Genomic DNA, 19,644 nt, shown 5'->3' on the forward strand with positions numbered 1-19,644 from the left:
ATGTTTGGGACAGTCCATTGGTGTTTGTTTATTAGGGAATACTGTAGGAAAGAGGGGGAAGCCCTAAGTTGAGCCAGTCTTTGCTTACAGCATCACTCCGTCAAGGGAAATATAGTATTCTTTCTAGCAAAGAAATCTACATATTTCAGGATGTTGTGTATCCCTGGAAATAATCCAAATTCATGTGACCATTTAGTTTTGAAAACAGCTTGGCAAAACTTACCACTGGTATGTGGTAAACTGAGCCGCAGGGCAAGATAAGTTAACCTCTATGGAATCGGTATCCCCCGCGTCCAATTTACAGTAGCTATTACAGTGAAATAATACCATGCTATTGTTTGAGGAGAGTGCACAATTATGAATTTAAATGTATTAATAAACCAATTAGGCATATTTTGGGCAGTCTTGATACATTTAACAGATATGCACTGGTTATATTGGATCAGTCATCTAAAACTTTGCACATACACTGCTGCCATCTAGTTGCCAAAATCTATATTGTGCCTGGGCTGGAATAATAGATTCTAGCCTTTCTCTTTCAAAGATGATGGTACAAAAAAAAAATGCATGCTTTTTTCTTTATCTTTTAGCAGATCAAATGTGTTATTCTCCTACATTAATTTCACATTTCCACAAACGGTATCAAGAATATACACATTCTTTCTTCAGGTCCTGAGCTACAGGCAGTTAGATTTGGGTATGTCATTTTAAGGTGAACACTTAAAAAAAGGGTTGGATCCTTTAAGCTGCTTGCAAATGTCTACTGAATGAAATATCACCACTACCATTTTAAAACCATGTCTATCTTTATTTCCCAAACACAATTCAACACAATTTCTTTGTCTTTTAATCATTTGAAGTATCTTTTAACACAGTCTTACAAACATGTTGTACTTTTAACATAAGCCAGGCAGGCCCTGTTACCTCATCCCAGCCATAATGCCTTGCATTTCACCTGGGAAGAAAACAAACTTTAATTTTCTCAATTTGCCATTGGCTCAATTTATCCCAAGACAAACATTTTTACTATATTAACCCACACAGCTACAAGGATGTACCTTAATGCTAATGTTATGTCCTCATATTGAAGCTTATAGGAGACACCAACTGATGTGTAGAACAATGATTTACTTTGGTTTCGATAAAAGCATCATGAAACCTCTAACACATTCATTTGACTTGTTACACTTTTTGGGACCTAACTTGCTTACTACTTTTTCCATGTGGTTTCTTCCTTCACAGACTCCATGAAATGATGACCTCTTTCTACATATTTGGTCAAATTTAGAATTTTGTGTTCGGCTCAACTTACCCCACGCTCCCCTACAGCGTCAACGTGTGAATATGACAAGGCTCCTCAGCTTTTCCTCATCTTTTTCAAACTGTTTTAAAACAGGATTTGTTGACAAGCGAATTAGCTTTAAAAAGTCATTTTGTCGCAACCCATTAAATGTGCTTTCAGTTGTTTTATGAGTAACCTGTGCCCAATTGTAACTACAATAATCCCATTCTATTGATATTTAATTGCCAGTCATGTGTGCACTTGTTTTCACTTCAGTATAACAATCAGGAATGTACCAGTATCGTGTGGGAGGACATATCATTCTACATAAGTAGAATCCTATTTATACACTTACATTTGTACATGCAATACGTGACATAAACAAAACTAATGTATCTGAATCAGAGAAAAATGTAAGTATAAAATATGTTGTAGCCGCCCGCACGCTCCCTCTCAAATCACGAGGAAAGAATACACTTCCGTATTTTGAAGCTGACCAGAAATCCGAAGAAGCTTTACACACAAACAACGGGACACAAGATGGATAGGTTGTGTTGTCTTTTGGTGTCCTTATCTGCAGTATCGGCACAGTTTGTGCCACCGGTAAGTGATCCAAATAATGAATATTCTGTAATCGTAAACTGTCTGCCAAATATTAGTTAGTCTGAGTTCTAGCTAGAAAGTGCATTTTCACCTGAACAAAGCTTTGGTTTCTTAACAGTATACCGAAGAATGCCAGACGGGCATGTACCCTCCCAAAGGTCCAACGTAAGTATTTGTCATTAGCTAGCATACTGTGACTAACTAAGTTAGCTAGTTGTCCAAGGTGCTGTCAAATGTCCGTAACATCTAAACAACTTGCATAAGTTTTGTAATACCCGGCCGGTCCCAGATCATGGCTCATGCGTGAGGCGGCACACTTATGCCAGGTTAACAAGAAGTGTTTGTATTGTGTATAACCAGGTGCATTTAGTCATTAGCTACCTGCCTCTGTCCATTGTAATTAGACTGGGGCAACTTTTGACTACTGTAGTGACTACTGTAGCCTTAAAATGAATCTCACATGACACTATTGTGTAATACCATTTGCAGGGGATAGTAAAGTGACCTCAATGTCATTATGCATCCATCTAACATCTCTCATGTCACGATTTTGATCAGATTCAAAGGGCCTGTCACCTGGTACACAATAGACCTGGATTTGCCCCCCAGCGAAAGATGGAAGCTAATCATCACTGACAAGAAAGCTGAGGTGAGAGTTTTACATGTCTTGTTCGTATCAATTATGTAAATGTATTTACTGTAGGATCAATACTCGTACTGTTTTCTTATTCACTATTTGTCTGGTTTTCTTCAGTTGGTCAACATGATCCAGGCTATCAAGGATTTGGCCAACGCATTTGTTCCTAGTGGGAAACTGATAGATTTGGTCGACAAGGACTTGGTGAGAGAGTTTGATCATTTCACTGGAAAACTATTACACCTCATCTCATAAAATAATTTCAGTGATGATTTAATTTGATAATGTAACCGTTTCTAATCCATTACTAATGGTCTTGTGTGTTCTGCAGCCTTTGATAGTGAATACCCTACCCTACCCATTCAATGAGGAAATAAAAGGAGTCGCGACTGCCTCGGGTGTTCCCCTTGGTAATATACAGTAACCCACAATTGCTTATTCCAACCCCTGACCACAACGGCACTATCATTCAGTTTCTAGTTTCTCACCTCCCTCTATTCTGATTCTATTACACTTGGTTTCACTCCAGGCGAGGTTGTCCTCTACAACATCTTCTATGAGATCTTTACAGTGTGCACTTCTCTAGTGGCAGAGGACTCAAATGGTAAGTAGCTCATGTTATGTTATGACATCTGAATCAATACTTTAGTTATGTACATGTCATCATGGTAGGACGTGACGCTTGAAATGTTCATGCACACACAGCATTTTGGTTTCTCTCCTTGCATTGTCATAGGTAACCTTATCCATGGGCGGAATATGGACTTTGGACTATTCATGGGGTAAGAATGTCACTGCTACAGTTTAGTGACAAAGGGATATCAAGGGTCCTACCATGCATTGTTTTGTGCTCCATTGTGTTAATAGGACACTGTAGCTATTACAAACCCAAATTACTAGTCAGTCAATTTGGGTGAACAATACCTTTTAACCTATTTTTAATTATTTTTGCTGGTTTTCTGTAAACGTTTTTCCAGTTGCTACACCTTTAATTCTTTACTGAAAATAAACCCCCTTATTGTTTCTTTCTCTACCAGTTGGGACATGAAGAACAGGTCCTGGTTGATAACAGAGAAACTCAAGCCTATGGTGGTCAACATTGACTTCCAGAGAGGCAACAAGACGGTCTTCAAGTCCACTAACTTCGCCGGCTACGTGGGCATGTTGACCGGTATCAAACCGGTGAGCTCTGGGCTGCATTCAGCAGGCACAAATGGAAGCAAGCAACATTTTCAAATGGGAAAAACAAATCCCTTTTGAACGTGTCCCTGATGTGGTGTCTTTTTTAGCCAATGATGACAAACATCTGTTTTAACATCATGGTAGTTGTGAAAGTGTAATTTGACGAAAACATTTATCATTTTCTTTGAAGCATGCTTTCACTCTGACCATGAATGAGCGCTTCAGCCTCGATGGAGGATACATCGGTGAGCTACCCAACTCTCCCGGTCTCTCAAATCAGTACATTTATAGACCTGTTATGAATGCGGAGGGGGGAATATTAAGTGTGTCTGTTCTCTCAGGGATCGTGGAGTGGATCCTGGGGAAAAGAGATGGGATGTGGATGAGCTTCCTCACTCGCTCTGTCTTAGAGAATGCTACCAGGTATCTTTCTACTTTCATAGAAGAATCAAATGACAATGTCATTTAACTACAGTTGACATGTTTTGTTATTGAAGGCAATAATACACATTCTTGCTTGAATGAGGGCTGTATTATGGAGGAAAACCTGAGCACATTCAAGACCAGCATTATGAAACTGACATTTCTTTGGTCTCGTGAAAACACACCCTTTATTTAACCCTGTGTGTGTCCAGCTACGAGGCGGCAAAGAACCTTCTGGCCCAGACCAAGCTGCTGGCCCCGGCCTACTTCATCCTGGGAGGGAACCAGACGGGCCAGGGCTGTGTCATCACCCGCTCCAGAGTCCTCAGCCTCGACATCTGGGAGTGAGTGGCTAAAACATATTACTATCCAATTTCAACTACTGAAATTAAATACTAAACACACTACTAGTACAGCAGGGGTCTCTAACTTGTGTCATGGTGAAATACTAGCTGTGCAGGGTTCTGTTCCAGCTCAGCACTAGCATACCTGATTTGAAAAGGTGCTGGGGTGGAACAAGATCACCTTGCATCACACTGGTCATACAAATCATACTGTTTAACATTCAGGGATGTGATCCAGACTACAAAAACAGGGAAATCTGAAATGTCCAGCCAGCAGGTACATTTCTATTACATAAGGATACATGTCACAAAATGGGTAAAACAAATCAAATTGGTAGTTAGTCTTGTCCCATCAATGCAACTCCCGTACGGACTCAGGAGAGGCGACGGTCGAGAGCAATGCGTCCTCCGAAACACAACCATGCCAAGCCGCACTTCTTCTTGACACACTGCTCACTTAACCCGGAAGCCAGCTGCACCAATGTGTAGGAGGAAACACCGTACAGCTGGCGACCAAAGTCAGCGTGCATGCGCCACTAGAGCACGATGGGACAAGGACATCCCAGCCGGCCAAATGTAGACAACGCTGGGCTAATTGTGCGCCGCCTCATGTTTCCTGGTCGCGGCCGGCATCGAACCCGGATCTGTAGTGACACTTCTAGCACAGCGCAACGCAGGAGGCCTAGATATTCCTGATTTAATCAGGAAGCATCACATTCCTAAACACTGTACTCCTGTTGTGAAGGATTGAGCTGAAGCTGGGCCGCTGGTACGTTCTGGAAACCAACTACGATCACTGGAAGGAGCCTCTGTTCTTGGACAACCGCAGGACTCCAGCCATGAAGTGTATGAACCAGACCACGCAGGCAGTGAGTACTACAACCACAGATAAGCCATATAGATGTAGTTGGGCAGACACCAACCATTCCATGGCTGAATAAAAAGTCAACTATAATTTGGCTCTGCTCCTTAATTTGATGTTTCAATTCCCTGTACAAATTCAAAGGAATCTTTGTGCTAAACAAAGTGGTAAGATTCTTTTCCCCTATCCTTTCTCCTCAGAACATCTCACTGAAGACCGTGTACGACGTGCTGTCGACAAAACCAGTCTTGAACAAGGTGAGCCCTTATTTACCGTTTTATCATTATGAACCATTCAAGGCATTTCTAGCGATTCAATAAATCTGTCTAATGCGAAAGTCCTGTTAGCATTTCTCAAAAGACCGCCCGAGTGACTGACTTGTCATTGCAGTTGACCACATACACCACGTTGATGGACGTGAACAAGGGCAAACTGGAATCCTACATCCGTGACTGCCCCAACCCCTGTATGCCCTGGTGAAGCCTCCAAATGGGTTTCTAACAGAACGGTGGTGGGGAGATGGGCTTAACTGATTCAGAAACAACTGGAGAATCCTGTTGTACATATTTCAAGTCTTTGCGCTGTAACTAAAGGCTCCAATCGAAATATTGCCTCAACATTGCTTAACCCTCATACATGGGTTGAAAATGGCAGATTTGGGCACTGTTAAGCACCAAAATTGGAACAGTGGGCTGAACATGTCAGAGATCACGTTCTCTGAACTTGAGCATTACGCAACAAAGTTGCCTTCCCAGTAATTGGGCAACTTTGTCTGAGTGAGAAATGCTGTAAATTAAGAGGACTCTATGTATTTTGAAAGATGACAGGGGATTATAATTAATACCACTTTGTCATACAAGCAACCCAAATGTGCACTTTACATTTCCAAAATCATAAAACTCATGTCTATACAGTGCCAAATGTTTATGATCACGGCTTGATGTACAGTTAAGATGTAATGTCATACCCTTGGTTTTCCTGAAAAAATTGAGCCCATTTGAATTTGTTTTGCTGCCGACTCCTTTCTATGCGCAGCAAAATTACAATGTCTGAATTGCCTTGTGAAAGTGTAACATGTCTTCCCACTGGATGTATCTGGAGTTATTTGTATTACCAAAATCTACACACATCAAATGCAAATCATGTGTAAAATTTGGATTCAGTTGAACTTGTGTACTCCCTTTGGTCTAATAAATTCCACACAGTTCCCTTTCAATTACCATGTTCATGCATATGCCCTTGTGAGAAACATTTCAATAGGCCAATTCCCACAAGTGTAAAGGGTTAAATGGCAACTCAATATTTTGAAAACATTTTGCCATACATGTTCATTTGGAACAAAGTGTGAATTAGCCTGTAATTTATATTAACGATAGAGCCTTTCTACCGCTGGTAGGGGATGATTGGTGAGGAAACGCCTCCATTTACAGGTCACAGAGTAGAGGACAGATTTTTACACAATTGAGAAAGTGCCCAGGACACATGTCAGCACCAGGTATAAACTGGGCTCATGAAAGCATTGATCAATCAGTTTATATCTTTTGCATTCAAGTAATCTGATTTTAGGTCTTGTCTACAGCCTTCCAGTAAACTACACTTGTTAAACACAAAGACAAGCCACCGCTTTGAAAAGTTCCATCATTTTATTCTTAAAACTACATACAGTAGTTATCTTTAATTACATGGAAAACTGCCCAGAGAAAACAAAAAGGAAGGTAACATTAAGAGTGCAGTAAAAGGTGACGACACCCCCATGACATAAGGGAAAAGATGTTAGGTGTCAATGTAGTCTTTACAGCCAAAGGTGAGGAAATGACTCGCAAGCAGCCTGAATCAAGTTTGAAGTCGTACTTGTAGTTCATTAGTGTTGTAGTTAAGAGTTCAAAAGGTCAGATGCTTGAAAAGCATGGGAGCTAGCGAGAGAGAATAAGACAAGGCCAAGAAGATGAACAAATAAAATTATTCAAAATGACAAACCGATTCCAAACTGATCCCATATCCGCAGAAAACAGAACTAAGGCAATTTTCAACAAGTTTGCTAGACTAGAGGATTCAAACGAGGCTTGTAAAACTTTATACGTAACACAGCAGCAGAGTGAGAGAGAGACCCCACCCTAAATCCCCAAATCAAAGAACACATTCAGTAATCAGGGGCTGTATGTATCAAGTGTTTCAGAGAATGGGTACTGATCTAGGATCAGGTCCAACTTGTCCAAACAATCAGTATGTATGATGATCAAAAATACCAAACTGATCTTAGATCATCCGCACTCCTACTCTGATGTGCTTAATAGATACAGCCTCAGGAGTAGAAATAAACAAAACAGTGTTGATTACATTACAGTTGTAGTTGTTTTGAACCATTGTAGTTGGTCAAACGGTTTCGAGCTAAGCTTAGTCACTGGCACGACATTGTCTCGCCAACCCTTGCGACCATCCAATCATTAAGTACCAATAGGAGTCTGAACATCTTTAGGATTATTCTGTAGTGGTTCATTCGACAACGTTTGTACAAGACGGTCTTTTTATGCACTTTGTGCACCTATCGTTTCTGTAAGAAAGATGAGAGAAAAAAAGTAGACGAATCATTGTCTTCCTAGAGATATTGCAAACACAGATGGATACAATCATATTAAATAGTACATAGCCAACATTTACATGTCTACACGGCAGACTAATATCGGTTCTGCAACATACATTTATTTCCCTGGACATTCTGTGAAGTTGCGCTCTACCAGTTTCATGAAACAATTTTGAAATGAAAACTGTGCCAGACAGTGAATCATTTCACTAGATATTGTATGTACCTACCTGGTTCTTTGAGCGTGTGTCCATTGCCCACGAGTCCACTAGTGTCAGTGTTCCCATTGAGGATCTCAACAGACCGATTATTATTCTGCTGTTCCTCAACTACCCTCTTCTGGAGCGCCTCCTGTTCGTCACACACACACACACACAGAGAGAGAACATTACTAGATTTCACAAGACCAATGATCAGACAGTTTGTAAGAAGAGGGGGAAAAAAAGTGGACATATTGATAACAGGGGAAATGGAGTCATTCTGGCTCGTCCCACCTCACATATGACACTCAGCTGCATGGGTAAATCCTCCACTTTCACAAAGTCTTCCTCGTCTGACTTTTGGCTCATGTTTCCTGATCCCACCTCCTGCATGAATTAAATGAAAGCATATACATTATAAAGGGTTTGGAGAAGTAATAAAGACATTGGAATACACATAAATAAATTAAACTATTAAAGAATTTTGTAGTTTAAAAAGGATCATAGGTCTATGTAGTGGTGTTACATCTATGTTGAGCATGACAGGTGACTCGGTGTCAGGGCTGCCGCTGCTGTTTGAGCCCTCCTGGTTGTTGGTGGTGGCTGAGGCTGCACCTCCCTCCCCCTCCGGCCTCCCATTCTCCACACCCTCTTCCTCTGGGGAGTCCACCACATCGATGGACTCAGACTTACTGCTCTTGACTGGGGGTGGGGGCGATAAGCAAGCAGAGAAGTTTAGGATAGAGAGAAGGAAAAAGGAGGGAGAGACAGTATGGGGGGGGGGGGTTTATAGGGAATCAGAGGGGCTGAAAACACAGGCATCCATCAGACCAAACATTGCTATAATGAAAACATCTGGCAACCATTTACAAAAATGTGGACTATGTACACAGCAAAAAGTAGATGAAAAACAGGTACTATTTTGGCTGCCTAAAAGCCAAGAGACAGAAAAACAACCGTGAGCGTTCTTACCATCGTTACTCTCAGAGCTTTCTTGGTCAGACTTCATCTCTCGGTTTCCATTTGATGGTGCTTCATTTGCTGCTACCTGAAATACAGGAGAAGACGGTAACTAGACAGTCTAACGGAAGTGTGCGTACTGAGTGTGTGTGTGTCCTAACCCGTTGCTCTCCACCATCATTGCTAACCTGCAGGGAGGTCTGGACGTCCTGGGGCTCAGCTTCAAACTCCTCCATCTCCACCTCGTTCTCATCCTCCCCACTGCCGTAGTTAGTCAGGGCCTGGGTCTCCGCCTTGGACAGACCTGGCAAAGAACACAAAACAACGAAGGGTTAGCACTAGGAGAACAAGTCAAAGGTGTGGCACTCGTCATAATCGTAGTAGGAGTTTACTTTGTTGGAAATAGGTTGGCGACAGTTGTAATGACGTGACCCTAAAGATTCACAACAAAATCCTCCATTGTGAACCTGCAGAACACTCGATCACAAGCTTCCTCTAGTAGCTACGGTCACTAGCAAGGTTGTCCGTGGTTGAACTAACTCACTTTACAGAGTAGCTTTTAGGCTAATTGAGGCGCCTCGCATTGTGTTCACTCACTAATAGAGTGAAGCAGTCCCTCTCTAGCCCCCTCTTCCTCCTCCATCTCAGAGGCCTCGCTGCTCCTGCTGTCTTTCCCCTCTCCTCCGTGCTGCTCCCCCTCGGTCTCTTTCTGCTCCGTCTCATCTTCATCCTGGCACACAGAGTGAGATGTAAAAAGTTAAGACATTTACACGCCTTAATCCCAACCTTTAGACTACACCAGGGGTGTCAAAAAAATAAATATATATTTATATACTCAGCAAAAAATAAATGTCCCTTTTTCAGGACCATGTCTTTCAAAGATATTTGGATTTTTATTAATTAACTTCATTGTAAAGGGTTCAATGAACCATACACAATTAATGAACATGCAACTGTGGCACGAGCTTTAAGAAACTAACAGCTTACAGACCGTAGGCAATTAAGGTCACAGTTATGAAAACTTAGGACACTAAAAAGGCCTTTCTACAGACTCTGAAAAACACCAAAAGAAAGATGCCCAGGGTCCCTGCTCATCTGCGTGAACGTGCCTTAGGCATGCTGCAAGGAGGCATGAGGACTGCAGATGTGGCCAGGGCAATAAATTGCAATATTTGTACTGTGAGATGCCTAAGACAGTGCTACAGGGAGAAAGGACGGACAGATGATTGACCTCGCAGTGGCAGACCACGTGTAACACCCGCACAGGATCGGTACATCTGAACATCACACCTGCGGGACAGGTACAGGATGGCAACAACCGCCCGAGTTACACCAGGAAAGCACAATCCCTCCATCAGTGCTCAGACTGTCCGCAATAGACTGGACTGGGGGCTTGTAGGCCTGTTGTAAGGCAGGTCCTCAGACATCATCGGCAACAACGTCGCCTATGGGCACAAACCCACCGTCGCAGGACCAGACAGGACTGGCAAAAAGTGCTCTTCACTGACGAGTTGCGTTTTTTTCTCACCAGAGGTGATGGTCGGATTCGCGTTTATCGTCGAAGGAATGAGAGTTACACTGAGGCCTGTACTCTGGAGCGGGATCGATTTGGATGTGGAGGGTCTGTCATGGTATCATCAGTATCATCAGACTGAGCTTCTTGTCATTGTCCGTGGTTGAACTAACTCACTTTACAGAGTACCCTTCCTGCAGTCCCATCCTGACATGACCCTCCAGCATGACAACGCCACCAGCCATACTGCTCATTCTGTGTGTGATTTCCTGCAGGACATGAATGTCAGTGTTCTGCCATGGCCAGCGAAGAGCCTGGATCTCAATCCCATTGAGCACGTCTGGGACCTGTTAGATCGGAGGGTGAGGGCTAGGGCCATTCACCCCAGAAATATCAGGGAACTTGCAGGTGCCTTGGTGGAAGAGTGGGGTAACATCTCACAGCAAGAACTGGCAAATCTGGTGCAGTCCACGAGGAGGAGATGCATTGCATTACTTAATGCAGCTGGTGGCCACACCAGATACGGACTAACTTTTGATCCCCCCCCTTTGTTCAGGGACACATTATTACATTTCTGTTAATCACGTCTGTGGAACTTGTTCAGTTTATGTCTCAGTTGTTGAATCTTATATTCATACATGTTAAGTTTGCTGAAAATAAACGCAGTTGACAGTGAGAGGCCGTTTCTTTTTTTTTTGCTGAGTACATACACACACACTTTAAAATGACTAAACCAAATTGAAACTGTAGAAATTATAATGGACGTACATTCATACAATGTCCAGCTTGCTAATAAAATCACTGAAATGAAAGCTAGACAGTTTGGGAGCGTCGACAGCAAAGATATAACACATTTTCTGAGTTTGACACCCCTGGACTACACTAAGTGTAGTCTAAAGAGACATCTGGCTTGAAACCACACAAGAAAATCAGATGTTGAATGTTGATTTCCTCACTTTGTCTTCATCGAGATATGCTGGGGGAAAGGACTTCTCGACCTCCGGAGACTTGTTCTCCTGAAAGTAGTCAAATGTTCACCAGTCTTGAAATGTATTCGCTCATTTCATATTAGAGTGAATGACACACACAAATCCAATATGAAAACACTCACCCACACCCCTATCCCCTCCACCTACCTCATTATTCCTGTGTTCCTGCTTGACTTGGTTATTATTAGGTCTCTTGTGGTTCTTGTGCCTGGCCTGGGAGTTAGCTATAGTAGCAGTACTACTGCTGTTGCTGTCCAGGTCTTGCATGAGTCTGAAGAAGGCCAGCTCGTTAAACAGGATCTCAGAGATCTCCACAAGCAAGTCCTCGCCACAGTCCTTTAGAGTACGTCCTGCAAACTTACTCAGAGAGTCCTTAGGGGGAGGGAAAAACTTAGGACTCCATTTTGAAAATGATAAGCTAAAAACAGTACTAGATAGAATAGGTGTTGAGAAAATCTGTCTAAGAAAGCTGCACACATACTTATTTAAAAAAATGGCTGAATCAATAGATTCACAAGCTCGTGCTTGGCTCTTGCCCCCTCCTTGCTTGTTCTGCCCACTATAGCTCATTTGTTCCCATGGAAACGACAGGCTGTGGTCTATCTTGGCTTAGTTAAAAAAAATTAGCTGATACTAATTTTAAAATGGCTGAACCAATATTTCTGGATATAAATTCTTATGTTAGTCTGCACTTTGTTAACTTGTTTGAGTGGACGTTTTCAGCTCTTACACCAAAATAAAAGTTACCGGACTAATCTGATGTTTGAGTCACAGTGGGGAAAACCTCTAAATTTGCTATATCATCATAAGGCTTTTCATACCTGCAGTATTCCTCCCAGCTGTCGGTGGAAGAAGCGGACAAACTCCTTGCTCTCGTCGTTCTGCTGGGTGAGGGTGAGCACCATGTGCCGTACCGACGTCAGCAGCTGGTAGGAACACACCTTGTCCATGTGCTCCTGACAGACCACAAGAACAAAAACAACCTCTTTCAGTTCTTTGCCTTTAACAAAGTATATTGCTAGCCTGGGTACCTGACTGTTTCTGGATTCAAATCATGCTAGTTTGCCAAATTATTTGTCAAAACAAAAACCAGGGCTTTTCCATTGCCAATAGTGTAAAATTGCTCAAGTCAGTCACAATATTCTTATGTTATCGCACTCCAAATGTAGCATGAGTCTGCACATCTGTAATTATCAGGGATCCCAAATTAGCCGCTGTCAACTCTTCCCGGGGTCCAAACGCATAAAGGCACTTACATCACACATAAAACCAAAGATAAAACAGTACATCATAACATTATTACACCACTACAATACAAAATGTATAATACCACCATACAACAATATTATAACGTACGTGTGTGTGTAGAGTGGGTGTGCTAGCGTGTGTGTGTGCGTATGAGTGTCTGTTCCTGAGTGTCTCTTCAGTCCCCGATGTTCCAGAAGGTGTATTTTTATCCGATTCCACTGCTTGCATCAGTTACCTGATGTGGATTAGAGTTCCATGTAGTCATGGCTCTCTATAGTACTGTGTGCCTCCCATAGTCTGTTCTTGACTTGACAAAGCCAATACCTCATTTGTCAGCCTTTCCTTCCAGTTCTCTGCTGCCAATGACTGAAACTAATTGCAAAAATCCCTTTAGCTGGAGACCTATATCTCCCTCTCTAACTTTAAGCATCAGCTGTCAGAGCAGCTTACCAATCACTGTACACAGCCAATCTGTAAATAGCACACCCAACTGCCTCATCCCCATATTGTTATTTATCTTTTTGCTATTTTGCACCCCAGTATCTCTACTTGCACATCATCGTCTGCACATACAGTGCCTTGCGAAAGTATTCGGCCCCCTTGAACTTTGCGACCTTTTGCCACATTTCAGGCTTCAAACATATAAAGATATAAAACTATTTTTTTGTGAAGAATCAACAACAAGTGGGACACAATCATGAAGTGGAACGACATTTATTGGATATTTCAAACTTTTTTAACAAATCAAAAACTGAAAAAATGGGCGTGCAAAATTATTCAGCCCCCTTAAGTTAATACTTTGTAGCGCCACCTTTTGCTGCGATTACAGCTGTAAGTCGCTTGGGGTATGTCTCTATCAGTTTTGCACATCGAGAGACTGACATTTTTTCCCATTCCTCCTTGCAAAACAGCTCGAGCTCAGTGAGGAATAGCTGTAGGATCAACAGAGGCATTCAGGGCAATTAGAGGGACACAAATTAAGTTACTTACATTGTGTCTGCCAACGCTGAAGCATTGGGACAACTCTGCTACACAATGGTAGGGATTATCTGAGCTAGGCTTGGGCACATCCAGACCAGTAGCTTTCCAGAATGAGGATTGACCACCCCTAGTATAAATGAAGGACAGGAGACAAAAGGGAGACCACTATAGGGTATTGAGGCAGGTCCTGGGTTCCTACCTTGAGGAAGGGGATGACTTCGGTCATTATGGCCTTAATCTGTCTGTCCAGCTGCTGGGTGTCGATCTGGGGACAGTGGACATCACCTGACCAGACTCCCGCACCTTTACACACACACACACACACACATGTATTATTATCTCCCATCTGAGGTGTGTTTTGTAAGCTGGCACCAAGAGAAATCGAAACAGCTCAGCACACCATTGCCACATCCCACTTTTTCTTTACTAAGTGCGTGAGGGCGCGACTGCACACTTCAAGGACTCTACATGAGACCGCAGACAGCCAAAGTGCTTTGCACTTGGAAACACGTGTGTGGGAGTGTTCACACCCGCCGACCACAACACTGTAGAGTGGGACGAAGCACATGGCTTTGGGGAGCAAGCGTTACGCATTTCTACCAGAGAGAGATGTAGAACAGAGAGAAGTGTACCTTCCAGCAGCTGAGCAGCGCTAGCAGAAGAGTTAGCAGAGGCCTCAGAGGCGGTAGCAGCGGTGGTGTTGGGGCTAAACTCAGCCTTGAGCTTCATGCGCTCGTACTCTCTCATCCTGGCTAGAGCCTTGTCTAAGTGGATCACTGTGTTACCTGGCAGCACAGCATTGCAAGTGGCAGGAGAGGGGAGGGAGAGAGAGCGAGAGAACACAAGAGAAGGATATTAGAAGAGCAACGCGGGACAATAAACTCAACTCAACTAAAAAATTATACCTAAGTCATCGTTAGCGAACGGCTCCAGGTTGGAGGTGGTGGACAGGGTGCTCTCGTTGTCTACCGATTCTGCGTCGTTCCGCCTCTTACTCGGGACATGATGCTTGATGACCCGGATGTTCTTCTCCGACACATCCTGAGAGAGAGGTAAAAAGGGAATTCAATCACACACCACTCACCCATTGGGGGCTAACAAACAATTTAGAAAGAAAAAAAATCCTAAACGAGAACCCATTCATCATTCATTGTTCGAATGAGGAAGAGAGAACAAAAGAAAAACGTTGATTCATTGCAGAGACCGCTCTGCTAAACTCCCTTGACCGATTTTGCGTCTGTTACATCTCGGGATGCAATAGACTAAAAACAATGGGCTGCGCATCTGCCCTTGTATCCTTTTCTCCAAACATATGGGGGGGGGGAGAAAAATCAGGCATCTCATCCATCACTGGGGAACAAAGGAGTGATTTACAAAGACAAAAGGGATTGTTATAATTTAGCAAAACATCCGGGGACCTGGGCTAGAACAAAGACCTGCACAACCACACACATCTAATCTGTCCGGCAGGCAGCAACCGCAACGCTTCGCTCAGAGTGACGGATGGGCCTCAAGGCACAGCCTTACTGACAACGGGAGCACTGGATTTCAAAGACGAGGGGGGGAACAAAGGAGGTAGGGGGAGAGAGAAAAAGAGATGGACGGAGTGTTTAAGATGGATGAGAGTGAAATAAAAATAGATGGACAGTGTTTAAGATGGATGGCTGGAAAGAGCGAGAGATGTTGAGAGAAAGTGAGAGGTGTCAGGAATGAGACATGAGCTAGAGAAAAGAGCGAGAGATAGGGAAAGCTTGAGAAGAGAAAAGAGGGAGTGGGAGATATGACAGGCAAGTGATTTAATGAAGAGGCAGGTGTGTGTGTAAATCCGTCTGTCTCACCCCGTCGCTGGTTGCCAGGCTTTCACTGGGGGTGAGCTCTGACTGGGAGCCGGCTGCCCAGGCCACAGGGCCCAGGGTGGAGGCCTGGTCCTCGGCCGCACTCTTCTCCGTCAGGTGCCTGGTCACTATGTCCTGGAGGTCAACAGCAAAAAGACATGGTTAAACATTAGAATCCAACAGCAAGGAAGAGGGTTACAATCATGAGCTGTACATTTAGAAGAAAGAATCCAGTGTTTTTTTCTATGCTCCTACGGGATTTATCAACAACATTTTGGCACCTCAAGTCTTTATCAGCAGCTCCTTGTGGCTTGAATCCATTCCTATGAGGTTTACCCATGGATTGTATGAAATACTATTTGCAGTCTCAGAGTAGGAGTGCTGGTCTAGGATCAGCAGTAAATCCTCATTCGGACGTGTTTACCTGTAGGGTGTAGAGTGCCCTCTGGCGCAGGTAGTCGGTGTTGAGCAGCTGCAGCTCGTGGAAGAGCTCGATGAGGAAGTGGGGCCGCGACTCGTTCTGGGAAATGAGCGTGGCCACCTCCGAGTAGATAGTCTCTCTCAGGGCCTCGAACAGGGAGAAGTCACTGCTGGCATCTGGAGGTGTTAAAACGCAAGACAGACACTCAAGAAGATGTTGTCGCAAGTATAAGAAGCAGTCATATGTGGCAGTCTATTGGGGAGATATATCTATATATATCCATCCAGTATTGCACAGGTGGCGGTGTAGTCTTTGGCTCCAGCTCTGCTGAAACATACCTTCATCAGGACCTTGATTCGCTGAATCTGATGTGTTAAAGTAGAGTTGGAGGGAAAGCCTGCGCACCTAGTAGTTCTAAGAGTAATGTATCGAAGGAAATGATACTGTACAATGGAACACATTCTAACAAATTCCTAAATGCAAAAGATAAAGCAATTGCATTAAAAAAAAAAAAAAAAAAAAAAGCCAATCAGAATGCCAAACATATTACTCTGATTCAGAGGGGTTGGGTTAAATGCGGAAGACACATTTCAGTTGAATACATTCAGTTGGACAACGGACTAGGTATCCCCTTTTCTCTTTCAATTGTTCGCCAAGTCCATTAGATCAAGCGAGAGACTCGAAGGTTACACTAAGGTTGGGATCTAGTTTGAGTCCGTTAAAAGTTTAACTATTACATGCATGAGGTGCTTGAATGACCGATATTACACAAAGGTTGTGGGAAAAAAACACCTCAAACTTCAAATCAGTGACAATCAGTGTTAGCTGGTGCTTAGCTGTGTGCTAGGGGTGAGTTTACCTGGCGCTTCAGTGCATGCAATTCTGTTAGAGAGGAAAGGTGTTCTCCAAGCATAGGCTGTGAGGAAAATCAAAAATGCAACGACATAAATAAACAAAAAAGTAAAACGTGGTCACGTTACAAAAAGGTGAGGACATAAAACCAATTCAACTCAAATAACAATAATAATGAAACTGAAGATGTGCGTGGACACGGTGTAGTGTGATTGGGTCAAGGTTTTGTACCGGAGGACAGGTCGTTGGGCTTGTTGCCCGTCTTGGTCTTGGTGTCCAGTTTCTCCTGGGTCAGTTTGTCTAGCAGGCTCTGGTTCTGGTCCCGCTGGCGATGGGGCTGCGGCACCCTCTTCTGGACAAAGTCGGCCGTGCTGGACACACTGTCACTCTCCACTCCTGGAGATACACAAGCAAGGAAAGAGAAACACACAAAACAAATAGAGCACAAAAAAATAAGCATTTACACACATCGTATGTTTAAAAAAATACCCTATTTGTGCATTCGTCTTTTGAATAGATAGTGTTGACCAAGTCGCCTTGAGCAATACTGTTTCAGTTGTGTCTCCGAAATATTGAGAGGTCTTCAAATCTCTAGTCTTATGATCTTGTAAATATATCAACAGGCAGGTGCTACAGTGGTGGTGGTTGGAGCGAGTTACCTCCCGGGCCTTCCTAACTGAGCTGCTGGAGAGGAAGGAAATGTCAAGTTCTAGAGAAAAAGCACTCAATATAAATCATTACAGGTCCCTACACAGTATCCCATGTCGTACCAGTGTTCTTGTGGTGTCCCTTGACCAGCCGGGTCCTCCTCTTGGAGTTGGGCGTCTTGTCGCGGGAGGCCAGGCTTGCCTGGGCAGAGGCCTTACGTCCTGCCCTGAAGGCCTTGGTGATGATGGTGGGGTCAGCCGGGTCCGGCATGCTGCTGAAGCTCTCCTGGGAGGCCTGGTCGAAGGCCTGAGGCCGGGTGTTGTTAGCCCCTCTATGGGGTAGAGGGGAGGGGGATTCAGTGATAGGAGCTGGAGGCTGGGAGACGTTGAGCCAGCCAGATTCATGGCCACGACTGCCGGTTCCTTCATTCTGCCTCTGGGGCCTGGTGGGATGGATACAGAGAAAGACGGTTGGACTAAAGTAGGAAAAAAATGTGTGAGTAAGAGAGAACTAAGTAGCAATGAAGTATGCCTTTCATTCTTTGCACACACACACACACACACAGGCCTGGGAATTGCAAGGGACATCACGATACTTAGGTGCCAATACGATATGTATTGTGATTCGACACAGATTGTATTGCGATTTGATGTTCCAAACATATTGCTCACTATATATGTCTGCTGCAGGCTATATACATGTCTGCTGCAGGCTATATATATATATATGTCTGCTGCAGAGGGGCAAGAGAAAATGTGTTTTGATCAGTCAGGGAAATATAAGTACTGAAAGCATGTTGGCTCACTATTTAAAAAAGACGGAGAACATGCTATAGGATGAATAAATACTGGAGTTTTGGCACAGGTACAGCCGACTAGCGCTAGCTAACGCTGCCTACATCGATTTTACAAATCGATACTTGGAGTCAAACGTCAGTAATAATCGATACAATATCATCCAAAAATAATATCACGATATGCAACTACTTGATTTTTGCCAATCAATCACTAACACACACCTTTTGTCTACAGTGTTGAGTGGGGAGCATTGTAGGGGCGGAGGGAAGCTCAAGTACTCTGTCTTGACTGAGGTGTTGGGATCCAGCTGCTGCTGGTGGTTGTCTGGGCTGACTTGGCCACCAGCACTCTGAGGGAACTCCCCCATAGCAGAAGGGAACATGGGGTTGAAATTAAACCCTGTGGAGGAGAAAAATAAATTAAGTGAGCACACAGAGGTATATTGTGCAGGTTAGAGGTTTTTCCATCATGAATCTGGTTCTGGAGGCAAATCTGCAGCATGGTCACTAGCTGGCACAGCCACAAAGTCATAAAATCTGATTTTAAACCTAACTCGCTTGCTAACCCTAATCTTAAACTAAGACTAAAAAGCTTTTACATTTTATGAATTTTTACAAAAGACAATTTTGACTGGCTTATTTAAGGGGAAATTGTTCAGTTCTGCCTCCAGGACAAGACTGATGACAATAAACGTCAAACTGCGTATATTGTGATCTGGAAAACACTTGGTTACAAAAATATCAAATCAGGAATTTCTCCTACTATTCCAGTATGCCCTCTATTCCTCAATAACACTCATATGTGCCAGAGCTTCTCAATTTCTAAAGCTAATCTCTGAATTGAACTGGGTCAAGGTGACAAGTATTTAAAGAAGAGTGCCTTCCATGACATTATTACAAAAGCAATTGATACATTTTTGCACACACAGTCCCTGAAAGAGACATTATTTGAACACTAACTATACAAAAACATTAAGAACACCTGCTTTTTCCATGACAGACTGATGAGGGGAAAGCTTTAAAGAGACAGGTTAAAGGATTTTTAAGCCTTGAGACATGGATTTTGTATGTGTGCCATTCAGAGGGTGAATGGGCAAGAATTTAAGTGCCTTTGAACGGCAAATGGTAGTAGGTGCCAAGCACACAGGTTGGTGTCAAGAAGTGCAACGCTAATGGTTTTTTTTTTTTACACGCTCAACAGTTTCCCGTGTGTATCAAAAATGGTCCACCACCCAAAAGGACACCCAACCAACTTGACAACTGTGGGACGCATTGGAGTTGAAATGG

At 43.3% G+C, this 19,644-nt stretch overlaps 2 protein-coding genes across 10 annotated transcripts in view; one reads left to right on the top strand and one right to left on the bottom strand.

Annotated features, from left to right (window-relative positions):
- The first annotated feature begins 1,725 nt into the window (after positions 1-1,725).
- On the top strand, positions 1,726-6,549 carry LOC110497461 (acid ceramidase). Of its 2 annotated transcripts, XR_005037676.1 has the most exons (15): positions 1,726-1,885; positions 2,004-2,050; positions 2,444-2,534; positions 2,640-2,726; positions 2,854-2,932; positions 3,052-3,126; positions 3,259-3,304; positions 3,560-3,704; positions 3,895-3,949; positions 4,046-4,127; positions 4,340-4,471; positions 5,217-5,340; positions 5,534-5,590; positions 5,724-6,020; positions 6,238-6,549. XR_005037676.1 is itself a non-coding variant. In XM_021573571.2 (14 exons), the coding sequence occupies exons 1-14, from the start codon at positions 1,823-1,825 to the stop codon at positions 5,811-5,813; spliced, it is 1,173 nt and encodes a 390-aa protein (XP_021429246.2). In that variant the 5' UTR covers positions 1,726-1,822; the 3' UTR covers positions 5,814-6,549. The 2 variants fall into 2 exon arrangements, 1 of the variants encoding a protein (XP_021429246.2); XM_021573571.2 differs by having other exon boundaries at positions 5,724-6,549.
- Positions 6,550-6,957: 408 nt separating this feature from the next.
- The window catches only part of LOC110497460 (pericentriolar material 1 protein), a 35,783-nt gene continuing 23,096 nt past the window's right edge, over positions 6,958-19,644 (bottom strand). For 6 of the 8 annotated variants that reach the window (XM_036954395.1, XM_036954391.1, XM_036954390.1 and 3 more), the window contains exons 22-40: positions 18,580-18,757; positions 17,684-18,003; positions 17,145-17,309; positions 16,921-16,977; positions 16,065-16,237; positions 15,644-15,775; positions 14,711-14,846; positions 14,438-14,590; positions 14,005-14,108; positions 12,398-12,532; positions 11,724-11,948; positions 11,544-11,603; positions 9,672-9,804; positions 9,263-9,378; positions 9,087-9,162; positions 8,641-8,816; positions 8,409-8,501; positions 8,145-8,265; positions 6,958-7,884 (exon numbers count right to left, since the gene is read on the bottom strand). In XM_036954395.1, coding sequence (XP_036810290.1) covers positions 7,859-7,884; positions 8,145-8,265; positions 8,409-8,501; positions 8,641-8,816; positions 9,087-9,162; positions 9,263-9,378; positions 9,672-9,804; positions 11,544-11,603; positions 11,724-11,948; positions 12,398-12,532; positions 14,005-14,108; positions 14,438-14,590; positions 14,711-14,846; positions 15,644-15,775; positions 16,065-16,237; positions 16,921-16,977; positions 17,145-17,309; positions 17,684-18,003; positions 18,580-18,757 — 2,579 coding nt within the window. In that variant the 3' untranslated portion in view covers positions 6,958-7,858. The remainder of the gene's footprint in view (positions 7,885-8,144; positions 8,266-8,408; positions 8,502-8,640; positions 8,817-9,086; positions 9,163-9,262; positions 9,379-9,671; positions 9,805-11,543; positions 11,604-11,723; positions 11,949-12,397; positions 12,533-14,004; positions 14,109-14,437; positions 14,591-14,710; positions 14,847-15,643; positions 15,776-16,064; positions 16,238-16,920; positions 16,978-17,144; positions 17,310-17,683; positions 18,004-18,579; positions 18,758-19,644) is intronic. The other 2 variants (XM_036954393.1, XM_036954394.1) reach the window with 2 other exon arrangements.

This window comes from Oncorhynchus mykiss, chromosome 19 (genome assembly GCF_013265735.2).
Source record: "Oncorhynchus mykiss isolate Arlee chromosome 19, USDA_OmykA_1.1, whole genome shotgun sequence".
Taxonomy (NCBI): domain Eukaryota; kingdom Metazoa; phylum Chordata; class Actinopteri; order Salmoniformes; family Salmonidae; genus Oncorhynchus; species Oncorhynchus mykiss.

Excerpts from the sequence above, each read along its gene's own strand:
- LOC110497461 (XM_021573571.2), top strand. The coding sequence starts at position 1,823 with ATGGATAGGTTGTGTTGTCTTTTGGTGTCCTTATCTGCAGTATCGGCA. Across the intron at positions 2,051-2,443 it reads TACCCTCCCAAAGGTCCAAC|ATTCAAAGGGCCTGTCACCT; the intron begins GTAAGTATTTGT and ends GATTTTGATCAG. Across the intron at positions 4,128-4,339 it reads GTCTTAGAGAATGCTACCAG|CTACGAGGCGGCAAAGAACC; the intron begins GTATCTTTCTAC and ends GTGTGTGTCCAG.